General features: G+C 46.6%; 1 protein-coding gene across 1 annotated transcript in view; it reads right to left on the bottom strand.

Annotated features, from left to right (window-relative positions):
* The window catches only part of LOC119393264 (disintegrin and metalloproteinase domain-containing protein 10), a 50,491-nt gene extending 35,854 nt beyond the window's left edge, over positions 1-14,637 (bottom strand). The window contains exons 1-5 of the mRNA XM_037660196.2: positions 14,401-14,637; positions 5,768-5,909; positions 3,955-4,076; positions 3,568-3,830; positions 1,784-2,128 (exon numbers count right to left, since the gene is read on the bottom strand). Coding sequence (XP_037516124.1) covers positions 1,784-2,128; positions 3,568-3,830; positions 3,955-4,076; positions 5,768-5,909; positions 14,401-14,458 — 930 coding nt within the window. The 5' untranslated portion in view covers positions 14,459-14,637. The remainder of the gene's footprint in view (positions 1-1,783; positions 2,129-3,567; positions 3,831-3,954; positions 4,077-5,767; positions 5,910-14,400) is intronic.
* Between the last annotated feature and the right edge of the window lie 7 nt (positions 14,638-14,644).

The following is a 14,644-nucleotide window of genomic DNA, read 5'->3' as shown; positions in this document are numbered from 1 at the left end:
ACAATCTGTAGAAACCGAAACTGAAATAGGCAGCGGCTTCGTGCAACATCTACGACGATTTTACAACATGCCCCATCATAATGTAACCATAGTGCACAGAGTGCTGATGCCAGAAAAGAAAAAGGGGTGATATCATCCGAAAATCCATCAAGCTATGCCAGCTTCTTCGCACTTGACAGTGGCGATATCTGTGACAATTTCAGCTCTGAATCATAGCTGTTTGTTTTGACCGCCTGCTCAGGGCGGTAGTGATGTAGGCTACGTCACAAACGCAGGGTGGCCAGCATACAAAGGCATCATTCAGGAACTCACTACCAATACTTAAAATTCGTTTTCAGGAAAGCTAAATGACTTGCAGTTGTACAATTTCGCACGGATCATTGGAGCACCAAAGAGAATATACTATACTGAAAATTTTACTGAGATCGGTGGAAATCAAAAAATTGACAGACTTGCCCTTTTAAACTGTGCCACAAGATGATGTCACCAACATGACTGCACCCATTTGTTCCTCCTCTGACCAAATGTACACCAACAAGTAGGGGTGTGCGAATATTCGAAATTTCGAATATTTTTCAAATAGTGTTTGCTATTCGATTCGATTCGCACTGAAATTTTACTATTCGAACTATTCAAACTTCCCAAAGACAAATGCAGTCAACGTCCAATTGAAAGTGACCCCTTCAGATTTTTAATATGCTTCACCTAATTACACTCTCGTATTGCGGCAAAGCTGCCTTTCAAGCTCCGTTACGGTCGAACTTAGCCAAGAAAGAAAGTCCGGTTGAAAGTGGTCCCTAGATTTTCAATATGCTTCACCTTATCACACCCCCGTATTGCGGCATAGCTGCCTTTCAAGCTCCGTTACGGTCGAACTTAGGCAAGAGACAGTCAACGTCTGATTGGAAGTGGTCCCTTGATTTTCAATATGCTTCACCTCCTCACACCCCCGTATTGCGGCAAAGCTGCCTTTCAAGGTCCGTTACGGTTGAACTTAGCCAAGAGACAGACGTCCGTTTGGAAGTGGTCCCTAGATTTCAGTATGCTTCACCTCATCACACCCCCGTATTGCGGCAAAGCTGCCTTTCAAGCTCCGCTACAGTCGCAAACGTATAAACTCAAGAAAACGCTGGTTCCAATATGGAGATGAGAGATGTGGCAGAGTTGGGGGCTCAATTAATGCTGTTTTGGACCTGAAATTTGGGCAGGAAGTCCGAAAAATCGGACGCCGAAGCTTTTCAGCATCCAAAATTTCAGATGTTCTTATATATCGACGTCTAAGAGGCAGATTTGGAACTCTGGACTTGAAGGGAGCACACCCTTGTCCGCCACATCAGTTGGCCTTCCACAGCAGTTGAAAGAGGAGAGGCCGAGGAAATGGCATATCTGCCTATCACGTGTAAAATGTTGTCGGCAACACTTTGGTTGCACCAAATCATGTACATAAATACAATTCGGCCTCTACATTGCCTCACTCTTGATAAGAAAGACAACTATGAAATATGACCCCACCAGCGCTTCATCAACCTAGTGAAAAGAAACACTTTCATGTTGCTATCTCACAAGAACATACTTGGGGATTCTCTGCAACTTTTTCTGTAATTTCACTTCGAATTATTCGAAAAATGTTTGAGAAATATTCTAAAATTATTCGAAATTATTCGATTCGATTCGCACTCAATCTTTATTATTCGAATTCGCTTCGCACCCAAAATTTTGCTATTCGCACAGCTCTACCAACATGTGAAAACTTTGTAGTAATGCAAACCCGTTCATCACACACCCGTATCCTTTGCACGGCGAACTTGATATCCCGAATGCCATTGAAGTTTGTGCTCCGGTAGATGCGGCTGGCAGCTTCAACGTGTTGGGCTATGAGAGAGGAGATCTCCTCACGCGCCTTGACAGGGTCCCTGCCCGTGCTTGTGATGTGGTCCCAGAGGAAGGTGTCTGTCTGCACAAACAGGTTGCAGACGCGCCTCTTGGGCAGGTAGCTGGTCCCTCCAGTGCCCAGATGCAGGCCGCCTGCTGACCGCAGGTACTTGGCTTGCGGTGCCTCTGAAAAATGGTGGTGCCGCTCCTCGCTCGGAGAGCGCACAGCACGCCTTGGCTTGCTCCAGCCACCCTCCTGTAAGAAGGTCACGAGAAAATATAGGTCAGTACTCTGCACATTTTCTGGATAATAACTGCAACAATGCAAGCACCACTTTCACAGCCTGTACTTGAACACGTGGAAATACACCCTGCACATTGGAATGCTGTTAGAACACTACACGTACGTGCAGCTGTTTCTGCTCACCAAGAGCACAAGTTACAAAGGTGAGGACATCAGAAGTTCAACAACCTGGTACTCTTTTCCGAGTGTCATTAGTTCACGTTATCATCTTTTCCACTCTGACAGCCTATCATAGTTTTTCTCTCACAAATAGAGTGGTCCATAAATGAGTCTGGCAGTGCCACATGAATAATGAAGCACTAAAAGCAAGGATTAGCATTTCGTGCTAAGGCTCTACAGTCCATGCTAAAAGCTACGCAGGAGCAATATGTTGGTGCAACACAGCACACGAAGCAACTTCTGCTGTGCAGCAGAAACAGTTCCCAAGTAGATATTTGGTATTTCACGATGCTGGAACTGACACTGGTGCTATGGACATCCCAGCTGAATAGTGCATGAGATGAAGAAGGAAACTGCTAGCGTTCTAGCAGCTTGAAATGAAGTGTGTTACACTCGCACCGCTGTTCGCACACTGGTACTCAGAATGAATGCTGGTGTTTCTACACACAATGCTCATGCCATCAGTGGAAGAGCGACTACTGCCGCAGCAGCATTACAGAGACAACTGAGTAGGGCCTGCGGTCTGCCACTTAGGTTCATTGCTTCCGAATATGAACCAAATGCACTGTCCATCTCTCGTGACCTTTTGACTCCTGCATGCACGAAGCTGGCATGTGCTTTCATACCAGGACAGCAGAATGGCAGTGCTACTATCAGAGCGAATAAGGCTTGAGTGCCCGTAAATTGGTATAGCTGTAAAAGGTCAAAGTGGCTGACTGGTCTGAATGAATGTTATTTGTGTTCTCAAACAATAGTAACAACATGCGGCAAGGGCAACAAACAAGAAAATTATGTTGCATTCAAGTATACAGCAACCTCAAAAAAAAAAAGATACCTGAACATCCAACTCCTTTCTACAAAGCAACACACATGCCAGCACACTATTCTTACACAGCTCATTTCTGCACAATGCCACTGTTAGTGTATGGAGCAAGTAAATGTCACTGTTGGCACCCAGACAGCATGCTGTAGTGGGCCAACCTTTCATGCAGCAATTGCTCAAGATCACGAAAACCACTGCCAGAAAACATAAATACTACTCCATTAACACAACTTCCAGTCATGAAGACAAGACGCTTGCTCTGTAACTTGGAACCAGGAGATTAAAATTCAAGGCTGGGTTGAAAACAGAGCCCAGCACTCCCAGGATTCACACCGACAGCTAACTGCCGATTGAGATGGATCCGGCCTTTAGAAGCACTGAAGCAATACAGACATGGCAGGCAACTCACAGCCGTATCTGGCACAGCGCTGTTGGCAACTCTGTCCATCCATTGCCGCACGTCCTCCGTGATGCCACAGCCAGGCCGAGCGGTGTCATTCTCGTGGTCTGGAAGCTCGACATCGCTGGCAGCATACATGATAGAGTGGTATGGACGTTCATCGGTAAAGTATTTGTTGGCCCGCTCCGCGTAATAGTGGCCCTTTGTTGTCTCGATGCGTCCCTCGAAAACGCCATCATGTAGAGCCCCAAATACATGACTTGTTGGCTCCCCTGGAAGAAGAGCAAAACTAGTTAAGCGAAGTGATAAAGGATTTTACGTGGCACAAAAATATGCAAGAAGCTGGTATGCAGGCCCAGCAGAGGCTGAGTATGTCGTGAAAGTGCTTACACTCACCTACTAAATGCCCAGAGTAAATGTGTGACAGGTCTACGTCCAGCGGTCTCCTGTCATGTGCTTCTATCACAAGGTCATTGCTGAATACTGATGCGTCGCGTTTTAGCCTTAAATGGAAATGTCTGAAAAATCAAGCAATGCACACCATGTTAATCAACAAGCAGTGCAGCTTCACAGGTGTACAGTGCAACAGACCACCTGTACTAACAAGCATTGCTCATGCTTTCTTGTTGCGCTGTGTGCTAATGAATGGGGACGAGACAGGAACACATTGACAACCATGAACATCATGAACCATGAACAGCCACCAATTAGCCCAATTCATCACTCTCTTAAAGCATTGCTTACTTTTTGTCCTTGTCTTTTTATGCTATAAATATACAATGAAAAGGTTGAACATCAACCTTTGTCAAGCAGTATAGCTGTGCTTCTAAGCAAAGGCGCATTTAACATTAAAGGGGTCATGAAGCACCCCTTGGGCTGATTGAAAAAACACATCCTGCGGAAAGCTGACACGGCTATGAACTGCTCTGCCAAATATTACAGTCGTGCACGCCGCGTAATGGCCACAAGCGGAGCGCGAAGTTGCCGTTTCCCCAGGCACCCTCTTTTCAAACAGAGGCCGGTTCTCACTCTCGTCGGTGGGCGGGGCGTCTGTCCGCTGTACGTCGCAAAGACATAGCATGCTTATTGGCCGATAGCCGACGTAAATCGAGAGCGGCGTTCGGATCAGATGCGCTTCTTGCCGCGGAATGCCGCCACTTGCCGGCGCCGCACTCGCGCAAGCGAATCACAGCGGGAGAGCGATCGCGTTTCATGACGCGCGCTGGCGTAACTTCTTTCCCCCATGCCATCCCTCCCTGTCTAGCTTCCAGTGCGCTCGTCGGCACGAGAAAAGAGAGAAAGCGCTGGGAGCGTGCGCCAAACCCCCGTAACTCCGCTGATTCTTGACGGATTCGAGAAATTTTTGCGGCAATCGATTCGGGAGGCAGTACACTCCGATACTGAGGCCATTAGATCATTACTTGGAAAAGTGGTTCATGACCCCTTTAATGTCCAAGTCTGCATACAAAATAAATTGGTGGTTGCTGTAAGAAGAGTGATATGCAAAGGACTTTTTGAGGGCCTAGTTGGTGCATAATGATAAAAAGTTACTGAGTGCAAGAAAAGACACGACACACAAGGAAGATACACAAGGGATAAGCACTTGTCCGCTGCGTATCTTCCTTGTGTGTTGAGTCTTTTCTTGCGCTCGGTAACTTTTTATCGATATGCAAAGCCTTCGACTTTCTACAAATGTGAATTCACAAGTAGCATTTTTCTATACGAAGATAACAGGCACCTACAATACATACAACGAGGACGTTGCAAGATGCATTACGTCAGAATGCTGCCCTCAATATGCACATTGGTATCAATGGCTCTCGAAGCTCCTTCCTGAAATCAATTTATTACGTAAAACCAAAAACACTTAAATCAGATTAAGCAGAATACAAAGCTATGGTCAAAAATTCAAACAGTGAATGTGTGCAAGCACACAATTTCATTTTCATTTTATCACCTTAAGGACCCTCTAAAGGAGGAGAAGGGGGGGGGGGGTGTTACATGATGGGCGGGAATACACATGTAGTGAACAAGATATTGCAAACAGTCATAAAAAGGTGTCTGTTCAATAACTACATGCAAAACACTGTTAGTGGGCTTGCTGCACATAATCTTTCTGCAAAGAATCACTGGCGATAACAAGAAGTGCTGCAACAGGTATGAGGACAGCAGCATATATGGAAGAGAGGGCTTCCTGAGCCGGTCCTACCTGTTATGTGCGTAAAACTTGAGGTGAAGTGCTGCGTCTCGGTCTTGTGGAGACCTTTTGATGCGCATGTGTCGTTCATGGACATCATCATGATTGTACATCAAAGGCTCATAGTGTCGTACAAACCTATTAAGTCTCTTTGCTGTAAAGAGAACACAAACATTGTACAGGGTAATGTTCAATATACGCATGCTTTCATTCTAAGGCAGTCAGCCTATGATGAAGCTAAGGCAGTAAAACAAAAACTGGAATGCAAACATGACACTGCCCCTTGCGAGCTACACCTTCATTCCGTAAAGAGGACAGAAAGGTCATGAAATGCATATGTCCAAAAAATACTTCAAAACAGTGCATGCCTGCCAATATTCCCTTTAAATGTCCATTCAGTTCTATGCACTGAAAAAACTGTTCTGCCATATCTCGAGTTTGCCTGCCAAAGAAAATTTAATGTGGTCTCTGAAAATTTTTTAGAGTACGTAGTAAGAACTGGTATAAAACTACCATGCAATATCTGTTTTGCCAAAAGTAAAAATAATTCGGAACTTGCCAGGTCCTCCATTGCATTTCTACTATACAAGAGTGCTTGAAGAAAAAACCCCACAAAACTACAACGCCATGCACAGTACCTCTAATCTAGGAATCTATTTGTACAGGTGTGTAAAACTGAGAATAATAAAATTTCATGGCTAGTTATTCACGTATGCATACTTCTTTCAGGGGCTAATTTTCATGGTTCGGCCAAATCCTGTTATACTGTGAAATTCCGCTTGAGGTTTCACTAGCGAAATCAAATGAGCCAGCAGTGCTTAGGCTCAAGAAGTGTGGCCAGTGAAATGACTGATGACAAACCTTCTATAGAAAGCTATTCATCAATGTTTCCACTCATACACATTATTGGAAACTGACAATGCGATCGAATCTGCACATTGCACCCTTCATGTCTTAAACATCTGCTGCCGATGTGTTTGCTGGATATATATATAGAGGTGTGTGTGCGTGCATATGTGCATGTGTGTGTGTATCAGGAGTGTGGCCAGCATTTTAAGTGTGGGATGGAGAGGGGGTGACATCCCTATATGTATGTTGGTGTGTCTGTGTGTATATGTGTACTACCTGCAAACTAAAATTAAGGGGATATATGCCTATAATCCACCCTTACGGCCAGTTGGTTGACTACTGCCCAAAACCAGAAACCTGGAAAAGTGCTTGGTTGCACTGAAGGACAATCTAGTCTTCAAAGAAGAGAATTTGAAGGGCTTGTTCCGTTGTTAATATAACCTTAATGAAAACTAACAGATAATGACACCAAGGAAGGTATAGGAGACGTTAATTGTACTGTTTTAACTGTATTGTACAGTAATTACGATATAAATGTGAAAAAATAAAGTGGACGAAAAGACAACTTGCCGCTGGCAGGGACTGAACCTGCGACCTTCAGATAATGCGCCTGATGCTCTACCAATGAGCTACGGCGATGGTCACCCTCTTGTCCCCTTTATTTGCATGCAAACGTGGGAGTGTTAGTCCGCTTTGCTACGTCCACTTTCTTCACATTTATATCGCAATTACTACAATACAGTTAAAACGGTACAGTTAACATTCCCTACACCTTCCTTGGCGTCATTATCAGTTGGTATTCATTAACCTAGCCTTACTTTCCTACCAGTCACGCTTGATTAAATAAAATGCATATCATGCCATACAAATGTCACTGGTCGTTTCGACAGTATTATAGAACAGGGGTTGAATCCGTCTATATACGAAAACGAGCAATTAAAAGTAAATATACATAACACGAGCACCGTTCGCGAACGGAACCCGTTCCGCGGTCAACCAGGGCGACCCGTTCGTTCGAGCACGCAAACTTCGGGGAAGGTGGCTCGCCAAAACAGCCCGTGCGCCCAACTAGTTCGCACAGCTGTTCTAGCGATGCCCAACCGGCTCCGTTCGATTCCCTCTCTCTCAAAAAATGATGCTGGTGGTGGCGGTCGCGTCAACGGGCACGATGGAAGGGGGGAGTTCACCTCAGGAAGTCGTCAACCGGCCTCTCTCTCGCCCTCGCGGGCCGGCATTGTTCGAGGCGTGATCGGGCAGACCGTGCCCACTACCGCAGCCGAGCAGCCTGAGAACGACAAAAAAAAAAAAAAGGGTATATGCCGCGCTTCGCGTCCCAACCCCGCTGTACGCCCACGCCTTCGCAAAAGGCAAAAGTGGGATAGGATGCACGGATCACGTGCCTCGCCTCGCTCGGTGCCTGCACCGACATGTAGCGGCGCGCGAGGAAACCGCCTGCACCTCAACGGACACGGCGACGACGTCGTACTACACGCGCATCCTGTCCGGGAAATTTGCAGTCTTTGTTTACCGCGATAGCCCAGGGAAGAAAGACGTCAATGCGACAAGACGCCCATCGACGAGCAGGCCGGTAAAGCCGGAAGCGCTGTACTTCGTTATCTCGAGATTACACGCGATAATGAAATAAGAGGCTACGATAAAATAGGCTTTCGGTTGGCAGGCCATGCGACCTGTGCCAGGAATGGCGATGGTGGAGAAAGAAGTCGCGGTGGACGAAACGAATGCTCGCACACTGTCGCGTTCCGACTCACGCAGTCGCACTGCGCAGTGGTTCACAAACTACCAGCGTAAAGCGTTCCTTTCGCAACGTCCTCGATAACTTACGTCGAGAAATGCGCTGGAGCGATAGCTCTGCTGTGGTAGAATCCGCGCTAAATGCTTAACAGCCGTAGTTGTTTGCCAGATGGTCGCATTTCGATGGTGGCGAAATGCTAGAGGCATGTGTGCTGTGCGATGGTCGAAATTTTCGGAGCCCTCCACTACGGCGAATCTCGTAATCATATCATGGTCTTGGCACGTAATGCCCCACAAATTATTATATCGTTGTTAAAACTCGACGCGATGATTATTTTTTATTGCGTGACCATTTCTATGCCGACTAAACGAGATAACTCCTCTGCCAGGTAGAACGATCACCGCCATATAAATTTTCTTGCCGGAGCCAGGTTCGAACCCGGGGCCTCCATGATACGAACGAGAGTGTCTTGGCCACTTGTCTACACACCCACGCTTGAATATGCATATATCAATGCACTGTACCCGCAACGCAAAACAATGTAAAAAAAACATTTCCTATGAAGGTTTAGTGGAAATTCGCGGTAGTGGAATAAAAGCCCTCTGTAGGACAGCGTGTACGAATCAGGAAAATTCCGACTTGTGAAAATTTGACCCCGAATGTGCCTTCCGGGGATCGCGGGTCACCTTTTGCGGGGCCAGACGCTAAAGAACGCTGGAAAGAAGACGCCTGAAAACAGCGTTCTAGGCAAGGACGCATTCACAATAGAACTCTTCATTATTCCTTTTCTTTTTTTTTTTTCAATAAACGCTTTCATCATGATCTACGCTTACGCATCAGTTAAGAAAGCTCCTGAAGAAGATCCTGCGTAGATTTTTTTTTTTTTTTTCTCATAGCGCCAGCGGTGGACGGACACAGTACAATAACAGCGAAGTAGCGCCGCGACTATCAGCTAAGCAGTCACAGAAAACTGCACGGTGGCAACGAAGAGTGGGAGGATCATCCACCTCGAGGACGAAAGCGCATAGAAGGCACATTCGCGCATTGTTAGACGAGACATTCAGGATGTGTGCAAGCGTAGTTTCCTCACCTAAGCTATCAAGCACTCCCCAATTAACGATCGCGCAGGGTTTTCCAGGCACATGATGTAAATGGAGAGGGAGGCGAACATGCAGCTAATGTCAATGACAGAAAAGTTCAAGCGGAACTTTCTAGCACCGCATTTCAGAATCGAAAACTTTAATAACATGTGTAAGTTGGTACGAATCACGCACATAACGCTAAGGTGGGTGGGGGTGGGGGGGGGAGGGTCAAACACCCCTCCCGAATTTTTTCACTTTTGCACGTGCATAATACACGTACACATACAAACGCACGCACGAACATAAAGTACTGGCCGGCACTAATTGAGATTGATTTGGTAATCCTCGTGAATGGATGACGCCTATATATATATATATATATATATGATGGCCTACACTGTCATAATTTGGACAAAACCGCTGCAAATTCCACAGCAGCCTGGAAACGACAAAAATAATTTTACATTTGTGACGTCACGCCGATGTGCCTGCCGGACGCGAAACTTATAAAAACTTTCAAGTTAGCTCTTCGATCAACCTCTTACCACGAGGCGAACGAAAATGTAAGTTTTGAAAGAGTACTTTGTTAGTTGTAACCGACCTAGTGTTTTCTCTTCAGTGCGGTTTCAGAAAGCGGAGAAGTCATAATGCTAAGCTCGGTCAAATAACAGCCGATTGAGTCAGCTCCCTTCGAAATCGGAAAGTCAACAAGTGGTACGATTGTGCAAGTAAGCATAGTTTGTCTTGAGTCAGAAATGAAAACAAGACTCCGTGCCACATCCCGATGCCTCGCCCACCACAGCTCCTGATAAGCACCAAAAGCGTGCCAGATATGATAGCGTATCGTCGTATTGTCCCGACAGTTAGTCATATGGCGTGACGCTCGGGAAACAACCACCGCTTTATTTTAAGCTCCAATAATCCTGTTCCACGAAAGCGCTAAATTACGTAACTCGCTCTCTGCCCCGCGAAGGCCATCTCATGGGCGACTCGATAACTGTCCCAGTAATCAAGGGCAGCTGGAAAAGACACGCGCGTGCCATGCTGACATGCGCCAGACATGGCAAGGGCTGTGTTTGTTCCGTGCCAGGGTTGTTACGAAGAGAAACGATGTTGCGACACACAGCGCAACGAAATTAATTACAATTGAGAACGCGAAATTACGCGCGTGAATCGCTTGCTGCAACCGTTTTAAGCTGCAGAGACGGGACTGGAAGCATTTTTTTCGTGGGGTCACATGTTCCACACAACCGTGGAACAAAATCTACATTTCAGAATCGGCGTCCAGGTTTTTTGTTCATTGTGGAAATCATTATCGATATGTTTTTTTCGAAACCTGACGTCAAATGCGCTTCAGAATTGACCCACATAAGGGATGTGGGAAAGGCGTTATTTCAAGTGGCAACCTTAGGTGACATTTCGTTCACTTCCCCCCCCCCCCCCCCTTTCCCCCGGAACTCCAATCTTCATCACTGTCTCCGCCATTGCGAGACAATTTGCTGACTAGATGAGGTGAGTTCGAGAGCTCTGATCGTGTCACGCGTAACTGCGGTGTTATACCTGTCACATGGGCACTTTCGATCGCGAGTGGCTCCATTCGGCATCTTGCGGAAATAAGCCAATCGCGACTAGAAGGTCGATCCCGATCGAAATCGCACCTTGCGACACCACATTCGATCCCGTACGGAATACACAGCAGTCAAAATAGGCGCCTCCCTGTATTTTCGCCAGTTTCGGGGTACGACCACGTAGTGCTGCCCCATTCACAGGTGAACAAGTTATATGGCGCAAATCCTTATTTGACACGCCCATTTCGCAACTACCGTCAGATGCAAATGGCATTGTAGAAGCGTACTGGCATTATTTTAATATGAAGCAAATGATTATATGTAATGTACATACAAAGAGGGGCGCTACATCATCTTTCATATGAAGGATCTCATAAGGAAAAAAGGATGTTTTATTTCGCGTTAACTGGTTTGTCATTACAAGTAAAACTGAATGTCAACGTTTTTATGTTTGAATTTCGCGCCAAAAGAACGGTGACGGTCAATGTGACGTCACTTACTTAAATATTTTTGTGTGTGTTTTCGGTTGTACAGCAAGACACTGTGGTGCAAAACGTATGGTTTGTGCCATCTACAAGTTCTAGTCACTTTTAGGCTGTTCTGGAATACAATGTTGTGCCGATCCACAGTTGCGTCCTTCGTTGTTTTGTTGTGTTAATTTACCAATACAAAAGGAAATTTAAGTAGACAATCACTGTATCGGGATTGAATGAAGACACTGTTGGCTAGCCTACACCAGTCAACATTTAGTAATCCTAGCAGATATCTTTCGCAATAATTTAGCAACATTACTTAGCGCTAATCAGAGCTGGTAAATGTAGGGGGGGGGGGGGGGGGATAATTACGGAAATAGCCATTGTACCAGTCACAGGGGTGAAATATGCCCAGGTGCACACTTCTAGCCAGGCTACAAACCACTTCACGTACCACCGACGTTGTTATACACACAGTTGAAGCCGAAAGACTATGTGCAAGAACCAAAAAGGCAGGAAAACTTTCACCGACCGCGCAGCACGAGACTCGGGCGGCTGTTTCCCGGTCTTTCTCTCTCTGCAAGTGCGGCGTCCATTTAAAAATAGTGTGCCCACGGATCGGGCAGAGACGCTTGGAGCGTGTAATTGCCCACGTTCTAAAACGACCAGCAAGGAGTGTTCGCCTACTCGTCGCCGCTTTTTAGTGCGCTCTGTTTACAGAAGGGCTCCGAGAAAACGGGATCCAGACGCTGCGCAGCAAAACAATCGGATACCGCAGGACAACTGCGACGACGCGTCAGCTGAGTTTCCGATCCAATCGCCAAATTCCTACGAAATCGGGTGATTGAAACAATTGGCTCAAAGTACTTAACTTCCCTTCCTACGTTTACACCAACAATCGCTGGAACAACAATAGTGGCTAATCTCGCGGACAACTTTTCTTGGCAATGAAGGGAAAGCTACGGGGGCGGACCGTCTGCACATGTACTGCTACGCGAAGTAGGCAGGTTTGGCGCGCGTCTCGTAACGCCGTGGAAAGTGATGGCTAGCGTTGCATTTCGACGCAAACGCTGCTTAGCGTCTTAGGTATACAGTACGGGTAAAAGGCGCGACTTTTTTTCACGCACGCAAAAACGCAAAGTGACAACGTATAAAGTAAAAGAAATGCAAATATGTCGCTTGTGTGCGCTGCGTTCCGGCTCAAAAAGCTACATGTAGAAAATGGAGGAGCATTTTATATATCTCACGCAGAAAATACCGACGCAATTGTGGGACTACATTAATTAGCGGTAGGATACTTGCATTGTGGCTCTGTAGCCTTCGCTTCATTGCCAAAAAAAGTTGTCCGCGAGTTTAGACACGGTGAAGCTGCACAATTTTCAATGCCTCCTTGGCTAGTGACCCGTTGCGGATTGGGTTCCGCATCTCTAGTAGATACAGCAGTGCTGTCCTCAGAAGTAGCGCAGATTCGAGTGCTAAGCAAACTCAGTTTATTGATAACGTTCACACAATGTGTTGTGGAGATCGCGTTTCAAAGCTCCCGTGAACAACCCCAAGGTTCTTTTCCGGTAATGTTGCTAACCTTCTTAATAATGAGAAGGAATGATAAGTGCACAAACGAAACCATATGAGCCCTCATCGCCAGGGAAGCCGTAAAGGAGCATAGGGAACAGGCCGGCGTCTCAAGGCTGATCGATTCCAAGTAAAGCGCTCTCACTGATGACGACTACCCTACACTTTCACACAGACGAGACATCCGACTTGTGAAAGTGCCAGTAAACGACACGATTCTTGGCACGGCAACAACTTCCTTGTTTTTAAAGCTTTCGGTCCTATCCTGTCTCTGCCAGGAATGAGAAACGGAAGTGGAAGGGCGAGTCAATTTTCTTAGGGAAACGACTCGGAGCCCTGTGTTGCTTTCCAGAGCCGTGCTCTGAGCCCGATGAGAGGCTTGGAAGTCCAGCTAATGTCATCCGCTGGTAATAACACACACACAAACGGGCGTACAGAGAGGTCATATGTTGGTCAATGTGGCCTTGGACACTACCGGTTAAATTATGCGTCAAATGTGACACCGCAAGTTCACAACGAAATAATTTACAGCGTTTCTCCGTGTCATTTAAAAACGGCACCATAGAGACGGCTGTTTACAAACAGCAGGGTAAATGCTTCGTTTAGAAGTTTTCTCAGTACACTCTGCGTGACGGAAACGTCTATGACTCACGCCTACGCGAACGTTACCTAGGCAAAGAGGGGCGAGCACCGTCCTTGCCGCCCGGAAAGCCAACGCACGTCGCACTCTTGACAGCACGCCTGCGAACTCGCGATGCTAGCCACAATCCCGAGCGTGCCGAATTGTCTACGAGGACTCGCTTTTTTCGTTCCATTCGGGGCAGGACAAATATGAGCGCGGCTGCTCCTGATTAAGGCAAACAAGCCGCGCATCACAATGCCAGGCTGCTCCCGTAATTTCGGTGAATTTCCGGCGGTTGCTAAGCGAGCACAATGGACCGCCTTGCTCGCAAAAAAGCGCGCTAGTAGGGCCGCTGGCGTCATACGCACATGCGTATCGATTCAATCTAGCATATTCAGCCAAAATGTCCCGTGTAGTGTGCTCCTGGACAACCAGGAACGGAGCTAATCAAGTACGCTATGTGCTATAAAACATTTTAAAATGGCCATCGGTAGTCGCGACTTGGATGTCGAAGGGGAAGATGCTCTTACTTCGAAACTCTACGTGAGAATAGCAGCTTCGACAGCACAGTAAAAAGACACCCCGATAAAAAGCTGCAGCATCAAAAAGCCTCAAATGCGAAATAGCGAATTAAGCGAGGAGCTTGGGGGCACGGGCAGAGCAGCGTGAGAGCGTTCTAGCCCTGACTCGGATATCCGAAACAGACATTGTCCGAACTCCACTTACCGCAATCAGCTGTTGTTGCATAAAGTGCTATAATAAAAAACAGCAGTTCAGAACGCATCCTACTGTCATCTGGTTCCGTGTGTTACACTCCGGCCCCGACAACAGAGGAAGGCCGTGTCAAAACAACGCACCACAGACACTGCACTCACGCTCAGACACAAAAGTGAACTGTGGTTTGTTACTTTGTTATTTTTTGTCAAGATTTCCGAAGTTGCCCCGCGCTGCGCATGCGCGCACGCTGCAA

Source organism: Rhipicephalus sanguineus, chromosome 5, assembly GCF_013339695.2.
Source record: "Rhipicephalus sanguineus isolate Rsan-2018 chromosome 5, BIME_Rsan_1.4, whole genome shotgun sequence".
Lineage (NCBI taxonomy): Eukaryota > Metazoa > Arthropoda > Arachnida > Ixodida > Ixodidae > Rhipicephalus > Rhipicephalus sanguineus.
The sequence above is the reverse complement of the archived record's forward strand: the minus strand, read 5'-3'. Positions and strand labels throughout refer to the sequence as shown.